Source organism: Biomphalaria glabrata, chromosome 1 (assembly GCF_947242115.1).
Source record: "Biomphalaria glabrata chromosome 1, xgBioGlab47.1, whole genome shotgun sequence".
Lineage (NCBI taxonomy): Eukaryota > Metazoa > Mollusca > Gastropoda > Planorbidae > Biomphalaria > Biomphalaria glabrata.
This window is the reverse complement of record NC_074711.1, coordinates 83,608,051-83,635,663: the sequence shown is the minus strand read 5'-3', so window position 1 is coordinate 83,635,663 and position 27,613 is coordinate 83,608,051. Positions and strand designations below refer to the sequence as shown.

General features: G+C 35.9%; 1 protein-coding gene across 3 annotated transcripts; it reads left to right on the top strand.

Moving 5' to 3' along the window:
• Positions 1-26,378, top strand: LOC106054603 (heparan-alpha-glucosaminide N-acetyltransferase-like). Of its 3 annotated transcripts, XM_056018218.1 has the most exons (19): positions 1-177; positions 412-620; positions 1,972-2,127; positions 6,876-7,291; positions 8,686-8,813; positions 9,703-9,821; positions 14,008-14,077; positions 16,311-16,386; positions 18,059-18,171; positions 18,959-19,066; positions 19,297-19,445; positions 20,212-20,324; positions 21,396-21,517; positions 21,646-21,772; positions 21,863-21,949; positions 22,514-22,588; positions 22,954-23,024; positions 23,308-23,420; positions 24,274-26,378. In XM_056018218.1, the coding sequence occupies exons 3-19, from the start codon at positions 2,079-2,081 to the stop codon at positions 24,447-24,449; spliced, it is 2,112 nt and encodes a 703-aa protein (XP_055874193.1). In that variant the 5' UTR covers positions 1-177; positions 412-620; positions 1,972-2,078; the 3' UTR covers positions 24,450-26,378. The 3 variants fall into 3 exon arrangements, with proteins under 3 accessions (XP_055874193.1, XP_055874195.1, XP_055874194.1); XM_056018220.1 differs by lacking the exons at positions 1-177; positions 412-620 and adding an exon at positions 1,731-1,854; XM_056018219.1 differs by lacking the exons at positions 1-177; positions 412-620 and adding an exon at positions 1,731-1,890.
• Positions 26,379-27,613: the final 1,235 nt, after the last annotated feature.

Here is a 27,613-nt window from a genome sequence, read left to right as displayed (position 1 = left end):
ATTGCCTTTCCCAGGCGAGATGTTTATTGACAACCGACGGGCGGACAAGAGACATTCATTGTTGCATTTCGAAGAGACACACAGACGACGGTGTCCAGGGACTATGTAGTCCATTCAAATCGAATTGTGATTTTGCCCCCCTTCATTTGAGTTACTAACGTTTGAATATTGTATTGTGTAAGTCTTTTCTTGCATGCATTTTTTTTTGGTTTCTCACGAAACCTTATTCATCTTTTTTGACAATGGAAATAACATAGCACTATTCGAAACTTTGATGCTACCTATATTTCGTGTCTAAATCACGCACTTCGCTGAACAAGGGGCAGTAGAGAATCAAATTAAGTCATTTTGTATCCCTTTACTGTGTTGTATGTATTTATTTTTTGCTTTGTTGTGTTTTTTTCTCCACAGAAGTCAGTCGGACAAATGCTATCTCACGAGAGTGGTAGATAAAGGAGCATTCAGTGGTTAAAATGTGTACTAGTTGACAAGAGAAGTCAACAATCTCTGAGCGCGTAACTTGCACCGTTTGTTTACAGTAGTGCTGATTTATTATCATTTACATATTTTTTTTCTAAATCACTTGATAACTTTTCTTAAGGAGTTTATGTTGACTTACGGTAAGTAGAACATCTTTTCTTCCTTGAATTATTACCACGTTTATACCTATGTTGCTGGCCAGAGAAGATAAATGAAAACTCATTCTTTTAAAACTTAACAACAGCGTTTCTCGATTTGAAGGTATGTGTAACCGGCGGTCTTTACTTGGGAGTAGGTGATGAAATTCCCTAATGAGGCGGGAAAAAAAGTAGAAGTAATTTAAATAAAAGATTGTAAGTGAATTAATACTTATTTTGTCGCAGTATAAAAGAGTGAGAAATTCTAAAGACTGCCGGGTCTACTCAATAGAGAAACAAGAAGATATCATTTTACCTATCGGCAACACAAACTATAGCTTAGATTCCCCCCCCCCTCAAAAAAAAAATTAGCTAGCACTGGCATATAACATCTGGACTTATATAGGGCCCAAAAAGGCCCTATAGGTCAAATAGCATAGGGCCTTTTCAACGTTTTAAATACGTCACTGGATTAACATCACGATAAGCGTTGTTAGAACATTAGTAGCAAGGCGTAATCCTGAATGATGAAAGAGTCCATCACATGCTTTGTTTACTTAGTGTAATATTATTTTTCTATTTCAATTTCTTTTAGTAACACACATATATAAATATATATATACAAAGACTGCTTTATTTATCCTTATTGTTGTGATTACAACAGTCCAATATCTAGTCCAGGTCCGGTGTGTGATTAATTACTAAACGTACAATTATTATTTCATCGGATAAAGAAAACAATTGTGTAGAAATAGAAATACAGGTGGACTAGATAGAGGAAACCCTGCAGAGCCAAAATATAAAGTAAAATAAAAAGTAGGTGCGATTTGAGTTCAACATTCGGCTATGCATGCTGATCATGTCACTACATCTAAATATAGTTTTGTCTAAAGCTAAAAAAAAAAGTTCTACTTTTTAGTAGGGCCATTGTTTGCTGTTTTTTTTTTTTAATCTTTTCTCCAACATTTTTTTTATGTTTACACTGTTTAGATAAAAGCTTTATCTTGCAAGCAAATTACTTCTTAAAAAGTTACCGCTTTTTCATATACATAGACATGATTAATAACCGAGCTACTTTTAATATTAAAAAAAAAAATTGCTTCTAAGTTGTTATGTAATTTGTAGATCATTGAAGGGGAGACGATCATTCATAGATATCGTTCACTAGATTGCTCTTTCTTACTTCTTAAGCTGAATCAATACTAGTCAGGACTTAGTTGCCCTGGACATGTTTTTAGTAATTACGAAGAATCAGCAGCATTTAAACCAATAGGTCAAGATATTTGTATGAATAGAGGAATGTAATTTTTTTTTTAAATCAATGTTTTTTTAAGATGTACCACTAACATTTCAGATGTGACGAATTTAAATCTAGACGTGACGTCCTCGGATTAACAAACTCTGTAATAAAAAAAAGACAAATACCAAAGGATTTTTGTTCTGAATGAAATAGGATTCGCAATGAAACTCTGGATATTCAAACTTATTGCAGTCAATATCTTTCTTCTGTGTAAGTTGTTTTTAAATATCAAATCTACTTTATTGATTATATTTTTTAAAAAGAGTTATTATTCAATACTGTGTTTTTATTCAGAAGTATCAGTATATAAAGGATGAATATATGGAATTAGATTGGGTAAAATATTTAACAAGCTAAGGATAAAAAATAAAAAATAAAAAACAAAGCTTAAACAAGGGAATGAACCGCACAATTACTACCGTATTTCTAAATACTGCTAGATTTATCTTCCTTTATATATATAGGCCTATATAACAAAAATAAATACATTATTATCAATAATTAACTAACTAATTGGTTACTTTTTTTTATTGATTCATGTGTTGTCATGACAATATATACAATAATTGTATGAAGTTTAGATTTCATGTGAGAATAAAAAGTGGGGGAATTAACATGTACTCTGGTTCGTGTGCGTTTTAATATAAGCTTTGTAATAATATATAAGTAAATATTGGATGAATTTAATAGTGTCAAGGCTATTGAATGTTGTATTTTTTTTTATTTAAAGAAAATATGGACGGAATAAGGATTTAAGTTACATGAATAGAATTAAGTTTTTTTCTGTTTTATACTCATCGGGCTAAAACTTAAATGGAAAAAGGAAATAAGAAGATAGCTGAATTATTTTCCTCTATCTACCTATCCATGCTTCACTCCCTTCAAAATAATAAGCCATCTTATTTTATATTTTTTTAATTGAACAGATTTAATCTTAGAGACAAAAATATTAGCCTAAAGCTCGCATCTTTAGAAAATAATGATCGTTTGTATGGGTAAGACTGATTGAAGGTTAAATCCAACATGTAGCAGATATCGTGACTATATCTTTGCAAGTTGTGATGGGTCAAATCAAAACTTCCAACAATATACAGATACGAAACTAAAACTTAATTTAAAAAATGCTCAGAAAGACATCAAGATAAATGCACATTTCTTATTCCATATGCTAGGATGAATTCGTAAAAGAGCTCCTTCTTCCCTAATACCGTTAGAGCATGGAATAGGTTGTCTGAATCAGCCAGGAAAACCAACGACTTAGTTTAAGTGAATGATTGACATGCATGATCAGATTGACACATGAAATGGGTAGGACCGTAGTAGGACGTAATGACGTAATTATCTTCTCTATTGTAGTCACGTCTGTAATTTATATGAGGAAGAATATATTAATTTTATTATTTATTTACGTTTACCTTAAAGAAAAAAAAAACAATTTAAAGAGCACAAGTCATAAATTTAAAACATAAAAGTTTTGAATTATCGAAAATGTGAATTATTTCAAGAAAAGAACCCAAGATGGGTAGCAGACTGGGGGGGGGGGAGAATTTAAGGGTCATCTGTCTCTGTGACCAGCGGTCAAATAGGCATATATGTAAATCTAATAAAAGTTAATGCCTTGATTGACATGCATGACAAGATTGACACATGAAATGCGTAGGACGTAGTTATCTTCACTTTTGAATCTAACTATTGCATACACCAAGGTTGTCAGCTGTTAACTTAAACTAATGACATTGGCACATTGACATAACCACATTGATTTGTTTTGGCACACGATTGTCGTTTCGGATCAGATTTTGTTTTCAATATAACATTATTTTTTTTTAATACAAGGAAGAGCAGTCTCGTTTATTTTTATGAACAAACTGAAAGAGCCTAAAGGCTTACGATGCTAATGCGGAAAAGAGCCAAGCTCAATCCGCCTTTACACCCCAGAAACAAGGAAAATGAAGAGAAAGGTAGAGAGTCACCTCAAAGTTGTTTGAGGAAAATCAAGCTAGAGCAGGAGTGAGCCAACATTTTCTACGTGAGGAGGGTCACATGAAAAAACTAATTGGTACCAGGGTTCACATGTAGCCTGTGTGTGTGTGTGTGTAAAGAAAGAAAGAAAGATATAGATAGATAGATAGATAGATAGATAGATAGATAGATAGATAGATAGATAGATAGATAGACAGATAGATAGATAGATAGATAGATAGATAGATAGATAGACAGATAGATAGATAGATAGATAGATAGATAGATAGATAGATAGATAGATAGATAGATAGATAGATAGATAGATAGATAGATAGATAGATAGATAGATAGATAGATCCGGGTTCGGTTCTCGATAAAGACTGTGATTTTGAACTTTTTAGGACGCCCCAGACTCCACCCGATTCTAATAGTAAAGCGACATTAGTAGGGACAAGTAAAAGCGGTTGGCCATGGAACTAGATGAGAATCAATTGTCCTATTGATCTTATGATCTGTAAGGGGCACTTTACTTCACTTTTTTTTTTACACGATTAACCTGTTAAAATGGCATTTTACGAGAGTTCGAATGACTGGCGGATCCGGGGGGGGGGGGGGGCGGTAGGTACAATACCCCGCCACTCGGCCAACCCCCCTAAGGGGAGTGGGGCGGACGAATTTTAGTAAAGAAACCACACAATTTGTATACTAATTTATGAGATATGCTAATAATATATACTAATTATTTATATTTCAACCTATTTTTTAGATTATTTCACCCCCCCTTTCTAGTATGTTGGCCGATTTAGTGGGTTGGGAAGGGCGATGGCATCAATCCGGCACCTTATTTTTATGTAGAAATCATAGTTTATGAACAAAATTAGCTGAATTACTATAATTTTTATATTATGTCTCTCCCATTCTGGTAGGTGGGGTGAGGAGGGGGCGATGGCATCAATCCCGCCCCCCCCACCCCCACAAACGTTTGAGTGGGCGGTCCAATTTATTTGTAGAAATCACAGCTTGTTAACAGAATCAATTAAATATCTATATGATTAAAACTTGTTATTGATATTTTAACCGATCCTTATATTAATTAGTTCTCCTGTTGGCCGATTGGGTGGGTTGGAAGGGGGGAGATTGCATTTACTGCCCTCTCCACTCTAGCCCTCTGAGTGGAGGAGCGGTCCTATTCTCATGTAAAAATCTTAGTTTTTGAACAAAATTAGTTGAATATCTATATAATATAAGGTACTTATTGATATTTGAACCCATCTGTATACTGTGTCGCACCACACTCTTAACTCAAATTTTTATCTTTAGTAATTATAAAATGAAAAACGGGTGTACCAGATACATGCAAACGCCCTCCACCCATCGGGCAAACCAATACTTTTTCTTTTGTATTTTAGTTAAGAAATTACAAAAAAAAAAAAAAAAAATCTGTCACGAATATAATTTATATATGCTATAAATTAAACTCTTATGTCGAGTCGCCCCACCCCCTATTCTTTAATGCCAAATGGAATCATTAGCAGAAATTATAAAAAGGAGCGAGGATCAATCGTTTTCATTCTACCGCCCTCTCCCCAATTGAGATGAGTTCTGAACTGAAGTATTTTTTTCCTAGTCTTCTTTTTCCATCTTTTACTCATAGTGATATTTTTCTATTGTATAAATAAATTTGGGACTATAACTCACAATTTATGCTTGAATCCTAAAAATGTAAAGAAATTTAAATCTAATTGGTCCACTTCATTTTTTCTCCCACTTTGGAAATTTGTTTGTTTAGAGCTTAGAATTATAGTTTTTTTACAAAACCAAGTTACAAACAGGCCTATTGAACATAATGTATCACATACAATTTTTAAGAATATTTTTCGAATATATTTTTTTTTTCGGCGTCGACAATCTAAATCTGTGGAGAATCTCATCTTTTCCAGAAAACAGATGGGTTGTATAATAGTAATTATTTTATTTATAAAGCGCTGTTAACAAACAAAATGTAGGCTCATGGCGCTGTGATAACATTACAAACATAAACACGAGAGCTAAAATGACAAACTCATCTAAAAAAAAGTTTTGAACAGATACACCTTAATGTTCTTCTTGAATGTAGAATAGCATGTTGTCTGTCTGAGATCAATAGGGAATGAGTTCCAAACCTGTTTACCACTGAAAAAGCCCGTAGATGGAGTAAGGGCCTATAAATTCATATTAGAATATTTATCAAGTAAAACATTATTCAAAAGGTTATTGAAAAATAGATATTTTTTAGCGTTTACTTAACCATTGTTCTGTTGATTTCTTATGCTGACTAAAACAGGTCTACTACATGATGTCTCGCTTAACATGAAGATAATTTTAAGACGAATACTACGACTAATACAGACATACTTACGCTACTTGTGCCTCGATTGTCAGTCACACTTCAGGATTGGCCCTTGCCCCCATGTTGCTTTATTTTACTTAATTTGAACTGTTTTTTTTTTAATAAGATGAATAATGAGCTGTAGATATCAGGAGAATACGTTTCTGCAGTCAAAGAATGCAAAAAAATGCTTGGCAACGAGGACTGGCACGAATAGGTTATTTTTTTATCTTTTAAATTACAGACGTTACTTCAAAAGTAAAGATCATTGACTTGCAAGTTGCAGGCGTTACTTTAAAAATGAATATTATTACGTCCTAGTCAAAATTTTTCGCATGACGTCAGGGGATGACGTCAGTCAGGGTTCACACTTAGATCATTTTGACGAAAGCTTTTACCACGCGCCTTGGCAGTCCTCCATTATTTTGGTAGAGGCCTCTATCAATGTACAATCAAAGTTACTTTAAAATACTCATATAAAATCGTCCATTGCCAAATAAAAATCTTATATAGTGAATTGGACTGGTCCTTAAGACTGAGATTTTTCGACATCTTTTGCAAATGTATGTGATAATTATATTTACTTAAGAGTCATTAGTGCTAGAATCGATACTTCTTCTTTCAGGTTCTCTAAGCTATTGCGTCTCACAAGACGATGTGACCAATTCGACAGAAACTGTGGTTGAGACCACATCATTGAGGGATGTCTCGCCGTCAACAAGCACATCAACTAGCACATCAACAACAACGACAACAACAACAACGACCTCCACTACCCCAGTGGATGACACCCCCACCCAGACCACGCCCGACGCCACCACACTGGGAGAAATACTAGACACACCCGAGGACAGCAACGATCCCATCTCTGACTACATCAAGAAGTACAACGAGGCGGTGGTGTACGTGGGCGAAGAAGATGACCGGCCAGAAGATACGCCCACAAAGCCAGAGCTTGGTATTGACCAGGCCTGGTTCACGGTCAACTCGACCGTAGACTTTGTAGTTGAAATCTGGGCTCAATCAGATCAGTGTTACAAGGTAAGGGCTTTGAGTCTCTTTCGGCCAGTAGCGTAGCCAGGTCAGTCCCCAGAAGTTCGATATAAGTTTTCTTTTTGCCGTGTATGCTGTAAATAGTTTTCCTTTTGGTCTCAAATACGAATGTATGGTATAACTATAGAAATGTAGTATATTACGGAGTCATCGAAATGACTGAACTTTTCTTTCCGGGGGAAGGGGGGATCGGGGGGGGGGGACTATTTCTATTTCAATTGTGTACCTTTTTAAAAACAAAATCATAAACAAATGACTAATCTCTATGTAAAACGAATACTAGAAGAAATAGTAGCTTCGAGAAAATAAAGTAGGAAGGAGACAATGTTAATTGCACTATGAGAACACAAGTCTATTCAATCTCAGAAAACAATTCAATCTCAGTGAACATTTCAATCTCAGTAAACATTTCAATTTGAGTAAATATTTACATCTCAGTAAACATTTACATCTCAGTAAACATTTCAATCTCAGTAGATATTTATATTTCGGAAAACATTTCAATCTCAGTAAACATTTCAACCTCAGTAAACATTTCAATCTCAGTAAACATTTCAATCTCAGTAAACATTTCAGTCTCAGTAAACATTTCAATCTCAGTAAACATTTCAATCTCAGTAACATTTCAATCTCAGTAAACATTTCAATCTTAGTAAACATTTCAATCTCAGTAAACATTTCAATCTCAGTAAACATGTCAATCTCAGTAAACATTTCAATCTCAGTAAAACATGTCAATCTCAGTAAACATTTCAATCTCAGTAAACATGTCAATCTTAGTAAACATTTCAATCTCAGTAAACATTTCAATCTCAGTAAACATGTCAATCTCAGTAAACATTTCAATCTCAGTAAACATTTCAGTCTCAGTAAACATTTCAATCTCAGTAAACATTTCAATCTCAGTAAACATTTCAATCTCAGTAAACATGTCAATCTCAGTAAACATTTCAGTCTCAGTAAACATAAGTTGATTCACGTTTCATTTCTCTTGTTGCATTTATTGAACGTTTTTCTGCACATCTTTTAAAAAAAAGAGTCAAGACTCTGTTTTCTATTCGTTCTTGTTAAGCATAGTTTTCTCTTGAATCTATAAGAACATAGTTCTAAATCAACACTTTATGGTGACAAAGAATAATTCTTTTTCACAAACACACTCAAAGAGGACACATAAACGTATACAGTATAAGCTATTAGCCTCCTGATAAACACGTGATAAGTGTAAATAATAGCCCATAAGGTCACAAGCACAACATGCTGTTCAGAGAAGGCAGGTAGAAAACAAGTCAGTAAATGGGTACACTGGATGTCAAGTCAGACTACTCTTGTATGTGGTGTGTGTTTACTTGTCCCTCTTACCTCCCTTTCATACGTCTCCTCAGTGTGACCTGATGCTGATCACCAAGATTGAAGCGAACTCTGTCTCGTCCTTCGCGGTCAACACGACCTCTGGCACTGATCTTCGTCTGGTCCGTGTCCATCCTGCTGGTCATCCCGAGCAGCTCTGTGGGTGAGTTGGTCTCATCTAAGCCTGATATGGGCACTAAAAATGTCTCGGGTATGTCTTGGATGCGGTTTCAGAAACTGTAACACATAAATAGACCTATATATGTAAGTTCTTTAATGTTGATCCTGCTGCACATCACAGATAAGCGCCAGAAATGACAGAGCAGTCTTTTTCTTGAGAAATACCTGATTATGGGTAATCTTTAAGTTTGGCTCGCGTTCAAGATTTCATTTCTCCGGTCCAAATAAATTGAAAATTGATAGTGTTTTAAAACACTTTACAAGCAAAATAATAATTTTAAAAACTTTAAAAGGGCTTGTCTAATGGAAAGAACTCCACAGTTGCAGCCATATATCTCAATCCTGTAAGATTTATTTCCCTTTTCGATATCAGCTCCCCCGGAGGGGGGGGGGAATACCACTGGTTAATTAAATTTTTTGAATGTTTTCATATTTTGTTAGGAACAATACATAATTCTGTAAAGTTTCAACTTGATCCGAGAATGGGAAGTGGGTGAAATAAAGTGTTTAAAATTTGTACCAGGCAGACAAACAGGCGGAGTGTGTTGATATAAGCTCTGTAAAAATATGTATGACCTAAATATTGTGCATATTCTGCCCCAAAACAGCAAAATATATATCAAGAAACGAAAATCTCTAGATAATAATGAATGGATGAATGTGTTGAAGCAGGACTCCGGTGTTACTGGGATGTATGGATATTAGCAAATATCCTGTTGATAATATATCTATTTTTTTATTATGGTATTAGTTGTAAATATGAAGTGTTCTTTTTCCTTTACTCCAGAAATAAAATGATTTACATAAATAATCTGCTCTGTAAATAGTATAACACTTAAGTCTTTTATTTGTTTGTGTCTTGATTGATTTAGGTTTAAAAGTACTTTTCTTGAGTCTGGGGACTACTGGGTGTTTCTGGGCTTTCCTCCGCCTGATGAAGAAATGACATGCAAAGTCATTCTTGCTAACGATCCAGACATATCAGAACTGCGTAAGTATTCCAGAATTATAATGTTGTTTAGAATATATTAAAATTAAATGTTATGTCTGTTCTCAAAATAGACATTTTCAATAATGAAATGTATGAGCTCCATGCGATATTTGTTTAAAGCAGGATGTGAGGCCAAGAGGCTAAGAACGCTTGAGCTTGGATTGGCTACCTATCAAGGGGGTCAACACCAGGCTCGAGCAGAGTGGTGTTTACTGAGTGCCTAAAGGCAGCACGGAAACCTTCTCCCTGATACCCCCACCTCCCACTGGTCCTCACATGAGATTGAGCCGAGGCGCTTGGAGCATACTATAAGCATGAAAGCCGCGCTATATACAAGTTGTTTTTTTTTTTTTAAGTAATTCGTTAAATTTGAGTTTGTCTGCACTAGTGTATGTGTGTTTGTTAGAGTCAGTGCATATGGGATAAAGGATCCTAAATATAAGAAAAAGGAGGCGAATAAAAAGTGTTGAAAAGAAGTTCATTTAGGTTTAAAAGGGCATGGCAAATGTCTTCCCAACATTCCACTGTTAAAGTACATTTTGACCCGGTGCTCCATTCCCACTGGGTTACTTCAACTTCAACGAAGAAACGCTACCTCTGAGTCAGTGTCTTTGACTCAGTGTCTCTCACTCTTACCCTCTTTCTCTCTCTGTCTCGTACTCTGTCTTTGACTTTGTCTCTGACGCTATTTCTAAACCTATCTTTGACTGTTTATGAAGCTTTTTCTAATTCTATCTTTGACTGTCTCTGACGCTATATCTAATTCTATCTTTGACTGTCTCTGACGCTATTTCTAATTCTATCTTTGACTGTCTCTGACGCTATTTCTAATTCTATCTTTGACTGTCTCTGACGCTATTTCTAATTCTATCTTTGACTGTCTCTGACGCTATTTCTAATTCTATCTTTGACTGTCTCTGACGATATTTCTAATTCTATCTTTGACTGTCTCTGACGCTATTTCTAATTCTATCTTTGACTGTCTCTGACGATATTTCTAATTCTATCTTTGACTGTCTCTGACGCTATTTCTAATTCTGTCTTTGACTGTTTCTGACGCTATTTCTAATTCTATCTTCGACTCTGTCTTTAAAGACTCTGTCTCTTCGACTCTGTCATTGACACCATCTCTGCTTCCTTGACACCATCTCTGCTTCCTTGACACTATCTCTGATTCCTTGACACTACTACTGTACTCGTCTCAGCTACTACTTGTGTTAATTTCAAAGTTATTTTATACGTCAGCAATCAATAAACCGCAAACATTAATTAATTATTTCTTGTGCTCCGATAATGAGCTTCTCCTGTCAGACTTAATGTAACACAAACAAACTACGCTTAAAGTGTTAATTAAGAAATTCTTGGTGCAGTAATTAAATCGTGCGATAGTCTTTTCATTTACATCCCTTTATTTTATCAATGTCCAATTGTCTTTTCTTCCTTCTCAATGCCCAGTTGTCTTTTCTTCCTTCTCAATGTCCAGTTGTCTTTTCCTCCTTCTCAATGTCCAGTTTCTCTCCCTATTTCTTGATATCCAGTTCCGACTCTAGCTTATGTTAATGTCCAGTAAATATAACATACAATGATACAATAATACATTTTTATGAACCTTTTTCGTGGTCTTGGGCCTCGAAGGCGGAAAGTCGACATGAAATAGCCATTGAGCTATCCAAGCACTTTAGAAAATTGAAGGTCTTAGAGTTATCTTTTGTTAGTTTAGTTAGCCACTAAGCTATACAAGCACTTATAAAAATTAAAGGTCTTGGAGTTCCCTTTTAATAATACTAAAACTGAGCCATACAAGCACTTTTAAAATTGAAGGTCTTATAAGTTATCTTTTGTTAGTTTCAAATTTTTAGCCAACGACGCTTATCTCCCCTTATAAAGTACTGTCTCTATATAAAACAAAATCAATTGCTACCGTAATTGATCAAATAATTTGTATTTTTTTCGATTGATTTATGTGTTGCCATCGACAATGAATAATTGTGCAAAGTTTCAGCTCGATCCGAGAACGTGAAAATGGAGAAATAACGTGTACAATATTAGTATTACACAGACAGAGTGAGTCTGACTAACCCTAACCACTTTCTAAAAACTGGAAACCACAATTCAAAAAAGTAGCGAAAACATAATCCGATAGCAAACATTGAAAATAAAATAATGGTAACTTGCTTCGAGCTGAAATTTCGCACATAGTAGGATGGTTGGTTAGTTAATCTGTTAGAGCGTCGTGGTATAAGCGTGAGTATTGTGGGCGCGATTCCAGAACTGATATTTTTTGTTCTCTTTTTTTTTTTCCAATAAAAGATAAAATAGGACTGTTTAGTTTACTATACAATTTGAACATAAAGTAGAATTTTTAAAAACGTATTCATATGTATGGATTTTAGCTATTTATTATCCTACAACTACAACTAGGAATGAAGATATTAGAATAGTTTTAAATCAAGTGAATATATATCTATTTTATCTATAGTATTATATTACATAAGGGATATAAATTTTGTTTTGATTTTTAAAGGCCAAAATTATATGATCCCAAAGTTTTCAACCTTGGACTATGACCCACTTTTAAACAGTTGACCTAAGGTGTCTCTCAAACTGTCGTATGAAGACACAGAATCTGGCTCGGCAGTGTGGCTAGCTTAGTTGCAAATACAAATTTAATAAGCGTTACAGTTACAGTGCTTCCCCAGCTATAATGAAGAAATCTTTATGGCGTCAAATTCAAGATAGGTCATCATGATAACAGACTTTTTCTTTGGTGGTAGCACTTAAATATTGTAGCATTCAAGTTTGGTTGATGCATTTTGTTGAATATTTTTTTTTTTAAGGGGAGGTATCCCTAGAGAAAATTGAGTTTTAGGTCTAGGATATCGATTTTTAACTAATAACATAATTAAGTAGATCAATCATTTTTCTTTACATTACAATAATTTTTATTGCTTAAATCTGTGTCTAAAACATGTTTTTTAAATGTTTTTGTAAGGTCTATGAGACAAAATCTTAATAAAATTTATACTTTAAACTCATTTTTCTCAAAATGTTAGTTTTTGCACATGTCATTGTGCTTTACTTGGAATTTCTCCTAAACTACTTGATAGATTTTGATGAAATTTGAAACACTTCTTAAGGACATCATTAACTTTACTCGTACAATGATTTTTTTTCAATATTTTATTTACTTTTTTTTTTAAAGAATTTTTTATTAATATTTATCCTGTTTTTTTAGGTCTAAAAAATACTAAAAATTCAAAAATTTGTAAAAAAAATTAACATACTTATATCTTTAATTCTGACGTTGTATCAATTTAGAGGATCCTTTTTTCTTATCTTTTAATTCAATTTCATGTATTTCTGATCAATAGTTTTTACAAAATTCAGACTTTTAATTTGTATACAATAAACAATATGGCCGCCGTTACCATGGCAACCATCATTCAAAAAACTTTTTTTTAGCATTATTTATTTTAGAATATCATTATATGTTACCATAACAAATTTCAAAGGCCTAGCTTCAGAAATAACAAAATTAAGATTTTCAGGGATACCTCCCCTATCGACTTGAAAAGAGAGAGACTGAGAGAGAATTACTGTTAAATGCCAAAACGGCTGCGCCAAAACGGTCGCTCCAAAACGTCTGGAGCATCTTACTATTGACGTCTTTAATTAAAAAATCTGGCACTATATGAGTCAACAAGTCCGAAAAAAACAATTAGCGTAGTTCAGAATGGGACTCTGCCCGATAGGTGCCTACTTTGCCCGGTTCCGGCAGAATTTAGACCCTCGTTGCTTACACAATGGAGAGTCAGAGGAAAAAGTGGTGCATGTCTTACAAGAGTGTCCGCAGCTTTAAGAGCTTCTGGGTAACGTATCTACAGAATCACTTGTCCTGTATGGGAGCTTCGAGACAATGCGCCGAACAACAGAATCTCTCACCATGGCACTAAAGAAGTAGTCCTTCTTGTCCTGTTGCCAATAGGAGTTTATCCTAGTTTGGTGTTTTATTTCGCTTTTGGAGGGGCTCAAAAGGAGCTCCCCGAATTGGCATCAAATATCTTAGATACGCCATTGATGTGCAAAGACTAATAAAGAAAAAAATATTATGATAATCAAGAAACTATTAAACTTTTTTTTATTATTGTAAAATAACAAAACAAAAAAAAAATGCTTTTATTCACAGCAATCTTGTTTGTACTGGTTGGATTCCTAGTGCTAGCTATAGTCTATGTGATTGGTAAACGTTTATATTCGTAAGTATTGTTTGAATCATTTTTAAAAAAGTTTATTTTTTTTTATTTTAAAGCAATATTATAAAGTAAAAGTGAGAAACGCGAAAAATGAGGCGATAATTGATCTAAGGGAATCTAAACAAAAGTGTAACTTCCTATATTCTGAACACCGGATCCACCAAACAGCTAGCTATGTATACTTTTCTACCATGTATAAATAAAAAATCTGCAACACTTAATAGCCAAACCATCACAGATACAAATATTAATGAATGCATGATGGTATTGAGATGATATTTCTTCCCTAGTGCCATATTAGAGCTTGAAACTTGTTGCCTGAATCATCCAAGTAATTAGTAAACTAATGTTCATTGACTTGGTCAAGTTTAAGTCACTAATTACGATGCTCAACTAGATTGGCATATAACGTATGTAACTTGTACGAAAATATCTCAAGAATGCATTAATTTTGAGAGGAAATTCAAAGGAAAAAAAAAGAAACCAGCACTTATACGGAAACGAACACGCATCGAAGCCTCGGCTACACTGCCTAGCAGTGAAAGAACCTGAGAGACCAAGGTGTTCGTACAACAGCCTCGGCTACACTGCCTAGCAGTGAAAGAACCTGAGAGACCAAGGTGTTCGTACAACAGCCTCGGCTACACTGACTAGCTGTGAAAGAACCTGAGAGACCAAGGTGTTCGTACAACAGCCTCGGCTACACTGCCTAGCAGTAAAAGAACCTGAGAGACCAAGGTGTTCGTACAACAGCCTCGGCTACACTGCCTTAGCAGTAAAAGAACCTGAGAGACCAAGGTGTTCGTACAACAGCCTCGGCTACACTGCCTAGCAGTGAAAGAACCTGCGAGACCAAGGTGTTCGTACAACAGCCTCGGCTACACTGCCTAGCAGTGAAAGAACCTGAGAGACCAAGGTGTTCGTACAACAGCCTCGGCTACACTGCCTAGCTGTGAAAGAACCTGAGAGACCAAGGTGTTCGTACAACAGCATCGGCTACACTGCCTAGAAGTGAAAGAACCTGAGAGACCAAGGTGTTCGTACAACAGCCTCGGCTACACTGCCTAGCAGTGAAAGAACCTGAGAGACCAAGGTGTTCGTACAACAGCCTCGGCTACACTGCCTAGAAGTGAAAGAACCTGAGAGACCAAGGTGTTCGTACAACAGCCTCGGCTACACTGCCTAGCAGTAAAAGAACCTGAGAGACCAAGGTGTACTTATAGCAGCATCGGGTACACTGCCTTAACAGTAAAAGAACCTGAGAGACCAAGGAGTTCGTACAACAGCCTCGGCTACTCTGACTAGCAGTAAAAGAACCTGAGAGACCAAGGTGTACTTATAGCAGCATCGGGTACACTGCCTTAGCAGTAAAAGAACCTGAGAGACCAAGGTGTTCGTACAACAGCCTCGGCTACACTGACTAGCTGTGAAAGAACCTGAGAGACCAAGGTGTTCGTACAACAGCCTCGGCTACACTGCCTTAGCAGTAAAAGAACCTGAGAGACCAAGGTGTACTTATAGCAGCATCGGGTACACTGACTAGCTGTGAAAGAACCTGAGAGACCAAGGAGTTCGTACAACAGCCTCGGCTACTCTGACTAGCAGTGAAAGAACCTGAGAGACCAAGGTGTACTTATAGCAGCATCGGGTACACTGCCTTAACAGTAAAAGAACCTGAGAGACCAAGGAGTTCGTACAACAGCCTCGGCTACACTGCCTAGCAGTAAAAGAACCTGAGAGACCAAGGAATTCGTACAACAGCCTCGGCTACACTGCCTAGCAGTAAAAGAACCTGCGAGACCAAGGTGTTCATTCAACAGCCTCGGCTACACTGCCTAGCAGTAAAAGAACCTGAGAGACCAAGGTGTTCGTACAACAGCCTCGGCTACACTGCCTAGCAGTAAAAGAACCTGAGAGACCAAGGTGTTCATTCAACAGCCTCGGCTACACTGCCTAGCAGTAAAAGAACCTGAGAGATCAAGGAGTTCGTACAACAGCCTCGGCTACACTGCCTAGCAGTGAAAGAACATGAGAGACCAAGCTATTTTCATAGACGACCATCCGGAATCTTTCTGATGGGTGGTATAAAACTGTCCTTTAGTGTGCAAGACAATTACCAGCACTGATTTCTTTTGAGAGTAAACGTGTATTTCAAAAGGCTATAACTATGATAGATGTACTTTTGTCGCCATGGCAACGTCTTGCTTAAATTGACCGTGCCATGCTTCCGTTTCAGCTACTTCCGCCGTGCCGCCTCTCACCGCCAGGATAGTATGGACGTCACGAGCGACCATGAAAGCGGGGATCACCTGGTAAGTGTTACTTCTATGTCACTGGCATTTCATTGGATTAAAATTCAATTCTACGCCATGAATCAAAACATAGAACATTCTTTCAAAACCTGGTGACTGGCTTCCAATTGTGTGTGCTAACAATTGCAGGAAACTGGTTTCTCTATGATGGAGTAAACACCCAAGGGGATTTATGGGCACCGTTCCTTTCATTTTTTCTTTCTAACACGTTCCAAGGTGTTTTACGGACACAGTTCCTTTCACTTTTTCTTTCTAACACGTTCCAAGGTGTTTTACGGACACAGTTCCTTTCACTTTTTCCTTCTAACACGTTCCAGTGTGTTTTACGGACACAGTTCCTTTCACTTTTTCTTTCTAACACGTTCCAGTGTGTTTTACGGACACAGTTCCTTTTACTTTTTCTTTCTAACACGTTCCAAGGTGTTTTACGGACACAGTTCCATTCACTTTTTCTTTCTAACACGTTCCAAGGTGTTTTACGGACACAGTTCCTTTCACTTTTTCTTTCTAACACGTTCCAAGGTGTTTTACGGACACACTTCCTTTCACTTTTTCTTTCTAACACGTTCCAGTGTGTTTTACGGACACACTTCCTTTCACTTTTTCTTTCTAACACGTTCCAAGGTGTTTTACGGAAACACTTCCTTTCACTTTTTCTTTCTAACACGTTCCAGTGTGTTTTACGGACACAGTTCCTTTCACTTTTTCTTTCTAACACGTTCCAAGGTGTTTTACGGACACAGTTCCTTTCACTTTTTCTTTCTAACACGTTCCAGTGTGTTTTACGGACACAGTTCCTTTCACTTTTTCTTTCTAACACGTTCCAGTGTGTTTTACGGACACAGTTCCTTTTACTTTTTCTTTCTAACACGTTCCAGTGTGTTTTACGGACACAGTTCCTTTCACTTTTTCTTTCTAACACGTTCCAGTGTGTTTTACGGACACAGTTCCTTTCACTTTTTCTTTCTAACACGTTCCAGTGTGTTTTACGGACACAGTTCCTTTTACTTTTTCTTTCTAACACGTTCCAGTGTGTTTTACGGACACAGATACTTTTCCTTTTTCTTTCTATCACGTTCCGTTCGTATCTCTTTCTCTCACTCTATCCTAAACACATGTATTTTATTTGCTTATAATCTTTCTCGTCTTCGCACACAGCTCTCTTACTAAGTCATTATCTCTTAATCTCTCTCTCTCTCTCTCTGTCGCACTCGTTCTGTACCTTTTCATTCTATTTCATTCTCTCTCTCTCTCTCTCCCTCTCACTCTCTTTCTCATATTCATTCTTTTTTTTCTATCATTACTGGCATTTTATTTGTTTGTCATTTCTGTATTTGTCATTATTCCCCTCCACTCCGGTCTCTCTCTCTCTCTCTTTTCTTGTCTCTCTTCATTCTTTTCCTGCCATTTTTTATAGAACAAAAAGCATGCTCCCTATGCTAAAATTGTCTCCCCTTGTCTAGCTCTAAATATGCTTGCTGTACTTACAATAGTCTCCCTTGTCTGTCTCCTCACTATGGTTACTGCACTCACCTTGTCTCCCTTGTCCAGACCTTTATGTGGTTACTGTATTCCCATTATCTCCCATGTCTAGATCTCACTGTGGTTACCTACGTAAAAAAGAGACTATGACTATTGCTATTACGGTAAAACTGTTTCTCTTCTGGTACAGAGAATGGGGAATGGCAGCGGTGGCAAAGATGTGGACGTGGAAGACGGGACCAAGCCAGAGAAAGAACCCACCAAAAGTAAACCTCGTCTGAAGTGTCTGGATACATTTCGAGGGTAAGAATCTTTGATCGGTCAAAACCGGACACAAATATTTCACAAACTCTTTCCGATAATGAAAAGGATGGGAGAACAAGTATCTTTGCTCAGGGCCGGATTTAAGTTTGTGGCTGCACTGGGGCAGGATTTTTGTGGGTAATAACACATAATCTTAACCTTTAAATATGCCATACTTTAGAAAAAAAAAATAGAGTATTTTTAAATTTAAATCTCTTATTCCTTTTTTACCAGAAAAAAATTAATAAGAATCTTTTAGTTTAAAAAATGTATCTTTTTTAGTTTGTAGAGGGCAAAGCCCTTGATAGACGCACTTTCGTTAATACGGAGTTGGATTTACATATTGCAAGCATGCTACAAGCGGACACTTCTTAATCATGACAGTGTTGTCAGCAGACGTAAGATTTAAAGTGTTGGCGCTAAACATGCGAAAATTAAAATGTTCGAAAAAAAAGTAAATGTTTCCGACCCGTCGAAATTCGGATATTTATCATCCTTATGAAGGCCCCTTTCTTGTTGAGTCTTCAGGGCAGTAGCCCCCTCCTGCCCTCCGTTAAATGTAGCCCTGTCTCTGCTCCATCAGAATTCTATCCACCTATGCAATGGTAAGATCACTCTAAAAGTAATGAAACTGGTATTTAGATGTCCCCAAACTTATCATGTGGTATAGATCTACTTATTGGAACACAAATCAAATTAAAGTGTAATTATCACGCTACATGTTTACTTTAAGTACATTTTTTTGACCGGCATGTATTTGTATTGATGACACAATATAACATTTCAGATTGACGCTGGTCCTGATGATATTTGTCAACTATGGCGGTGGGCAGTATTGGTTCTTCGAACACGCCCCTTGGAATGGTATTTTGGTTGCCGATTTAGTCTTTCCCTGGTAAACTTTTCCCATAAATGTATTCAGTATACTACATTTTGAAAACTATCTTTTTTTTATCGATTTATTTTTAAAGCAAAGTTGTCACTTTTTCTCAAGTAATACAGCACAGTGTTTAGGTTTTTTTTTTTTTTTGTTTATTTACGCCCTTACATTGCTCGTTGATATTTTCCATTTCAAAAGGATTTTGTTAATGTCATGTTCTTTGACTGACATTTTCTTTTTGAAAGGTTTGTGTTCATCATGGGCGTCTCCATGAACTTCTCCTTCAGAAGCATGTTCCGCCAAGATTGGAGTGCGGGCAGGATTTTGTGGAAGATTGTTTGGAGAGCAGCTAAATTGTTTTTCATTGGGTTTATGCTCGGCACACATTATCAACGTAGGTCTCTTGGACGTGTGTTTATTCTATTTATTCTGCAATCTCTCTCTCTCTCTCTCTCTCTCTCTCTGTGCATATATTATTATTATTATTAGATAGACAGATAGACAGATAGATAGATAGATAGATAGATAGATAGATAGATAGATAGATAGATAGATAGATAGATAGATAGATAGATAGATAGATAGATATGTAAAGTAAAGTAAAGTGAAGTAAAGCAGAAGATGTAAAGGTCATCTGTTTCTGTGCTCACGGTTAACGAGGGTGTCATGTGGTTAACACAACGGCATTTACTTTTCCCCTAATGTCAGATACCCACTAGAGCTGGGTGGACTCTAGGGGCGCCTAAACATCCCGAAATTAAAAATCCCAGTCTTCACCAGGATTCGAACCCAAGGACCTCAAGCTCGGAAGCCAAGCACTTTACCCCTCAGCCACCTCACCTATATATATAGATATACATATATGTGTTGTTGTTTGTCTCCTTCAGTCGTAGAACGACTATGGTTTTCTGGTTGAACACAAAAGACAGTGGGGCCCTATTATCAAAATTATTCCTATCCACGTTCACTTCGCTTAAAAGCGCGTGCATGTTGAATTTCTCAGATCAGATGCTTTAGTAAATGATGTTTTAATGGCTCTAGTTTATGTTGTAGCCAATGGTCTAGACAAAACTCTACATAATGTTCTAGTCAATGTTTTAGTAGGCTACTTTAAAAGAACTCTGCCTTCTTATTATTTTTTTTTCTTTTATTGGATACAGCTGCTGATTTAGAAAACGTCAGAATTCTTGGTGTTCTACAGAGACTGGCCTTGACCTATTTAATATCTGCACTGATTCATTTTACATGCTCTCGAAGGTCAGACTCCCATCAGGTGGGTACAAAACTATATTAAAGATTTATTCTTTATGCTGCATTTTTTCTTTGCAATAATAAGCCTACCAGTGGCATAGCAACCTTTGCGAAAAGGGACTCATTGCGCCCGGGCCTAAGACCAATAGGAGTCAATGCTGGCTCTTGTAAGGGAAAATTGTGTTGACAATAAGAAGTTAAATGTCACCCTGGTTAACCGTGGGCCACAGAAACAGATGACCTATACATCATCTGCCCTATAGATCGTAAGGTCTGAAAGGGGAACTTTAATTTTTATTAGATACTTTATTGCTCACTTTGGGTTCAGTCACCTCAACTTACCAGAAGAGACCTAATAAATAAATACAATAATTTTGGAAAGACAAGGGCTTGGCCCTCGGCACCAAAATCAGACTGATGCCCTCCCTGGTCATGGCCACATTGTTATATGCTTGCGAGTCTTGGACGCTGACTGCAGAGCTAGAGAGGAGGATCCTAGCAATGGAATTGAGATGCTACTAATGATCCTAGGCATCACTTTCAAAGACCGCAAGACAAATCAAGAGATCAGAGACAGGGTTACTGCAGCGATCGGACCCCATGATGACCTGCTAACTATTGTAAAGAAACGCAAGCTTAAAATATATGGCCATATTACAAGATCCATGGGGCTCGCAAAGACCTTCCTTCAGCGAACAGTACCAGGAAAAAGAAGAAGAGGCAGACAGAGAAAGCGATGGGAAGACAACATAAAAGAATGGACGAGCCATTGATAGAGGTTTTAAACAAGGCAAAAGACAGGGAGGAATGGAGAAAGACGGTCGGCAAATCTTGCTTGGTGCCCCAACGATCCAACAGACTAAGGGATAGGTAAGGTAAGGTATGATATCTAAATCAATAGTTCGTTTTATGGGTTATATATGAAACACATCTCTGATGGGTACCCAAAATTAGTTGGGAGAAAAAAAAAGGCGGATGTTCGTTGCACTGACCACATGTCTGCCAGTGAAACAGATGACCTTTACATCATCTGCCCTGTAGATCCCAAGAACTGAAGGGGTACTTGCTGTTAACTTTTATTTTATTATTCCAGGATAAAAAATGGTCAGTGATCAGAGACCTCATTCTATACATCCCTGAATGGTTGGCCAATCTGGCTATACTCGCTTTACACCTCGGCCTTGTCTATGGTCTTCCTGTGCCAGGTTGTCCAACGTAAGTTAAAACATTTTTCTTTTTCAATTAATTTAATATATTTTTATTACACATCCAAAATTTGAAAATTAGGCTTATACATTTAGATTCTAAATTTCTTCACTATAAAAGCAACTTTTTGTTTTCAGAGGCTATGTGGGACCAGGAGGTCTAAGTGAAGGCGGCAAATATAAAAACTGCACCGGAGGAGCGACTCAATACATAGATTCAATGTTACTTGGGACTCATCACATGTATCAGTGGCCAACTCCACATGTAAACTTAATCTTCTTTCGTTATTAGAACTAACCTAAACCCTTGTCTTTCTTTCTTCTTCTTAATAATGATAGTTCTTTCTAAAAACAGGTACTTTATCAAACAGTCGTTCCTTTCGACCCTGAAGGTTTCCTAGCAACATTGAATTGTGTCTTTCTTTGTTTCTTAGGAATACAGGTATGTCGCTTATATAAACAGCATCATGAAAAGAAATATTGAAGTATATGTAGATCTAAAAAGTGTAATATGTATTTATGGTTACCTAATAGCCTTCACTATCCCTTTGTCTGTTAGACGTTTAGAGCATCGCACAATATCTAGTGACCGTCTTTTTTTTTATTCTTCTTTGTCTTTTGCCTTGAGTAGAATCCCTTTCAATGACAGACATGTCGATTCTTTGATGTCTTCCCATTGCTTTCTCTGTCTGCCTCTTCTTCTTTCCCCTGAAGCTGTTCCCTGCAGGAAGGTCTTTGCGAGCCCCGAGCACTTCGTGATATGGCCATGGAGTTTAAGTTAACATTTTTTGACAGAGGAGCCAAATTGAGATTGTGGTCCTGTTTTAAACGTCTCCTTTTGTGGTGCTATCTTTGTAGGTTACTCAATAGTTTCGCAAGATCTATTTATTTGTATTAGACAGCCTTAAAAATGCACCACCCAGAGCAAGGTTTGGTATAAAAAAAAACAAGTATAAAATGTTTCAAAACGCTGTATTTTTATACTTTAATTGGACTTTTATTTCAGTGTGGAAGAATTATCCTGATCTTTCAAAGTCACAAAGACAGATTGATAAGATTTGTGGCATGGGCTGTATTCTTGGTAGGCTACAACACGTTACAATTTATATTATAAAATGTCTCCTACAGAAGAGTTGAATCACAGAATAGATCCTTTTTATCATTGTGTGTAGATGAGTTGATTATTATTGGTTTTAATCGTATCTTTTGAACACTTAGGCCTATATTCATTATACGACAGACAAAAATATGTTAGATTTAAACTTTTGATACAAATACTTTTTAAATTCTTTTTCATACCATATTATAATTCATAAAAGATGAAGTTTATTTTTTAAAAATTTATACATTTTCACTGATATTATTTATGGCATATATTGTAGATTAACATTAGTAAAGAATAGTTCGTGTAATTTTCAAGTATGAATTTCACCAAATATTTTTTAGGGTGCTTTGGGTGCATTGTTCACCAAATGTAGCCAGGACGATGGGTGGATTCCTGCAAATAAAAATATTTGGTAAGTTTATTTTGGATAACGATTGAAAATTGTTTTGAGATATACTTGCTGATAGTACTTACATATGAAACGTTTAAACAAAAAAATATTTTAAAATATTTTAATAATTCAAAACATTTAGGTATTGATAATATTTGGTGGTATACATGGTGTCTTGTATTTATTTTTACAAAGCTTAATTAAACTCAATTTGTGTCTGTCCGGTATGTTATTTCTCCGACACTTAATCTCGGACCAGATTTTTTTAAAGTATTTTTTTATGTTTTCTTTATTACGTTTTTAGGTCATTGTCTTATACTCTCGTTACCGCATCATTCGGATTCATTCTATTATCTGCACTCTACGTCATCACTGATATTATTAGTATCTGGGATGGCCAGCCATTTATATATCCAGGTTAGTTTGACCAACACATTATAATAGATATTATCAATAATATCAAGCAATTTTAAATCCATTAAATTATGTGAGTATGTGTTATAAACATAATAATAATGGAGTCGAAAATCATGTCCGCTTAGTCTGGCTTTAATACACTGAATGACTACACAACACACATTTCGTGAACACATTCTTACGGACGAGTTACAAGCACATGTAAACATAAGAACGACAATCGATACAGTATATAATTTTTATAACAGTATGTATATTTTCTTCTATCACTCTTCATTCAACCAGTGGCAGAGTGGTAAAGTGCTTGGCTTCCAAACCGAGGGATATTGAGTTCGAACCCCAGTGAAAACTGTGATTTTGATTTTCAGGACGCCCCTGAACCCACCCAATTATTTTGGGTACCTTACGCATTGGGAAAGTAAAGGCAGTTGGTCGTTGTGCTGGCAGCATTACACCCTCGTTAATCGTCAACCATAGAAACAAGATTAGCTTTACACTATCTGTCTCTATAAATCGTAAAATCTGAAAAGGCAAGCTTTACATTACAAAACTCTTCATCCAACAACAAAATTAGCCCTACAACAAAATTAGACCAACAACAAAATTAGACCAACAAAAAAATAGCCCTTAACCAGTTTAATCATCTCTTCTTGCACATGCAGTCCTGAATTGTGATAGAGGTGGTGTAATTAACACAACCTGGGTTGAATATTGAATAATAATGACATTCGTCATAGACTCCTATCTACTGAATAGTTCAAGCTATCTCAAATTTTGCTCCAAAACTTTTCTAGGTTTAAAAATATGTTTTTACTGTAGTGCACATGGTTTTCATAGATTGCATTTTTTTCAGGTATGAATAGCATTGCCATCTATTGCTGTCATGGAGTATTTCACAACCAATTTCCTGTCAATTGGATTGTGGGCAATCAACACTGGAAACTTTTGCTGCGATGTGTCTGGGGAACGTCCGTTTGGGTCATTGTTGCTTTCTGGTTGTACCTAAAAAAGATATTTATAGCACTATAAGTCATGATGCCAGGCATGACGTTATGATCAGCGAAACATCAGACTCTATTGTCAAGTTAATAAACCTTATATTGCTAGTATTGCTACTATTTAAATGGACAATACACTAGATCTAGATTTCGTTCATGTACTAGATCTATACTGAATGGACTTCATATACGGTCTTTGTTGGTATTTGTGTTTTGCTTTGTAAATAATTTACAAATATTTTGTGCTTGTTTTAAAACATGAATAACATTGTTACAAGCACAAAAAAATGTGCATTTAAATAGCATTCTTTATTTAATCATTTATCAGATTTTTTTTTCATTTTTAAATGCTGTCAAATGTCTATTTCCACAGAGATCTCAGTATACTTAATAAACATAGGTCCTATTAAATTATTAGATAGTTTCGTTAATGGCGAGAAAACTTTAAATAGATTTATCTTGTATCCGGTGTTCCAAATGAAAATGCTGATAAGCTAGGTTTTTTTTTTTCAAGTTTTTTTTCAGCAATGCAGATTCTAATTCTCTAAACCCTTCCGTTTGTAAAAAAAAAAAACAACAAAAAAAAAAACATAATACTTTAAAAAAAACAACAAAGCTTATAAGAAGTGTAATTACATCAATTAGTTTGGATCAGTCACGTAGCCTAATTGAATTTGTAGTAGATCAAGACCAACAACAATAAATCTGTGCGATTAGAAATATTTTTACCATTTGTTTTTGTTTAGCGCTATTTTACACTTTTAGATTTCCCAATGCGCTGTGATCCTATAACTTATCTGGACCAGTTGGGAAGAAAGGGTGGGGGAGAAAGAGAGAAAGAAACGGATATATCGGTGAATTTTAACTGAATTCGCTTTTATAAAAAAAAATATTTAAAAAAGGTGGGGGAACGACATGAATTCGAACTCATGGCTCAAGCCGACATACTGACCACTCTGCTAGAGAGGTACCTATAAAAATAGAAGATTGTATAGTTATCTATTGTATGTTACAAACTTACATTTAAACGATGATTTATAAAGGGGACTAATTCAGCTTATACCTCCAATTCAGTCAAGTACAATTTCTTTCCCTTGTTTGAGATACCAAAAAAAAAATTAATTACCATTAGTTAATTAACTGATTGGTTGTTTTTTTTTTTAAATTGATTCTTGTGTTGTCAGGTAAAGGAAATAATTATGTAAAATTTCAACTTGATCCGAGATTGGGTGTCAGAGAAATAACGTTTACAAACTTTTTACCAGATAGACAGAGTTGATATAAGCTGTGTAAAAAAAAATATCTCTTTTTGATCTATGGGGGAGAGATAATGTAAAGGTCATCTGTTCCCGTGGCCCACGATTAACGAGGATGTAGCCAGCACAACGACCAACCACCTTCACTTTTCCCCCATCAAATGCCAAGTACCCATTAAAGCTGGATAGACTCAGAGATGCCAAAAAGATCCAAAGAAAAATTACTAGTCTTCGCCAGGATTCGAACTTGGTATCCCTCGGTTAAGAAGCCAAGCGCTTTACCACTCAGTCACCGCTGAAAAAAAAGTAATTAAAATGTAAAGGAAGTATTATACTTCCATTCTATGGCTTCATATAAAAAATAAGGTCAACTAACAAGCAGTTATAAAGGAGACTTGATACAAAGATCAATTGCCAAGCGTTGAGATAAAGCTGATAATTCAATTCTTTTCATTAACCGGCAACAGTAAAGTTTGATAGTGTCTTTGACCTTGTTTCTTAAGCCTTTATTGCATCAGAAAGATAGATCAAGAAGGGTGTAAATGTAATGAATTATAATATTCTATTTATTGTTAATTGTTATGCTTAAAACTGTTTAATAATGAGCTATGTTTAACTATCATTTTATGTGATCTGACTTATATTGAATGTGAAGCTAACTTTATGTATGTATTATAATAAATTGATGTATTCTGACCTTAAAATATTGTTCTTTTAAACGTATTTCAAAGCGTAAGCCTAGTTCTCTCTCGTGTGAATCTATAGAGAACAAAGAAGCAACCACTTCCTTTGGCTGCCTGGTCATGCGGTTTGCGCGCTGGACTGTCGTTCAGATTTATCGATAGTCCAGGGTTCTAACCCTGCCCGCTCCCATCCCCCGTCGTCCTGCGGGAGGTTTGGACTAGGAAGTAATTATCTTCAACCCTGAAGGAACATCCGAAACATGTAAAACAAACTCAAGGAAGAGTCAACGTGGGAGTGTATGAAAATAATCTTATTTTTCTTTTTAAAACTTGAGAATATGATTGTCTTCTAATAATAGGTGGCATTCCATTTAACAAAATATCAAGTCCTGTTCACATCCATAACCACTAGAGTTGGGCATAAGAGTCTGAGACCAACAGGATGGTTCACAATGTTAAAAATTGATAGTGTCTAAAAAGGTACTGGAAGCTGCGTGGTCTAGTCTAGGGGTTAAGTTTTTTTTTCCTAACTGGACTACTCAAGTGTTGTTGCGCTGGCTTGCATGATGAATGATCGAACGACAGATCATAGCTTTAAAGCACGATCGACGAAAATTAAATGACCACGTCAAGTCAAATAATTTTATCTAAATTGAATTCAACCTAACTAACGAAATAAATAAACCTGTAATTGAGAATTTGTTTTTAAAGTATTATTTCCATAAAAGAAAAAAATTATCTAGTCACGTCTTGAAAATACTAATTTATTTTACTAAAATACCTGAATTATAGATATAGCGACTTCTGCTAGCAATAACAACCGAAATTCTCTCCCCTTTTCTCCAAGCGAGCCTTTTTCACTTTCCAGTCACTGGAGAGCAATGTCTACCTCCCGAATTAAAAATGACTTATGCCAAAAGAATCTGGAATTTAACCTTAAGTTATAATCGCTTCTTTTATGGTCTGGACGGAAAGAAAATGTGGGTGTAGATTGAACAATAACAGCTTAATAATTAACTTGCAAACAAGCTTTAAAAGGTAATAGATCTAATAGCGGTACGAATTTAAATCTAGCAAAAAAACAAATCACTTAAATTGTGGCACATGTCCGTTACTGATGTAATTTGTGTTACCAGAAGACACCTGCTCGTTTAAAGGACAGAAACGAGGAACAAGCCTTAAACAAAAAAAGGACAAAAGAAAAGACAAAAAATGGATTATATTTTAATTTATAAAAAGGTTATTTAAAGTCTATA

Coding starts and splice junctions, on each gene's coding strand:
- LOC106054603 (XM_056018218.1), top strand. CDS start 2,079: ATGAAACTCTGGATATTCAAACTTATTGCAGTCAATATCTTTCTTCTG. Junction 9,822..14,007: donor TCCAGACATATCAGAACTGC/GTAAGTATTCCA, acceptor TTTTATTCACAG/CAATCTTGTTTGTACTGGTT. Junction 21,773..21,862: donor ATCAGTGGCCAACTCCACAT/GTAAACTTAATC, acceptor TTCTAAAAACAG/GTACTTTATCAAACAGTCGT.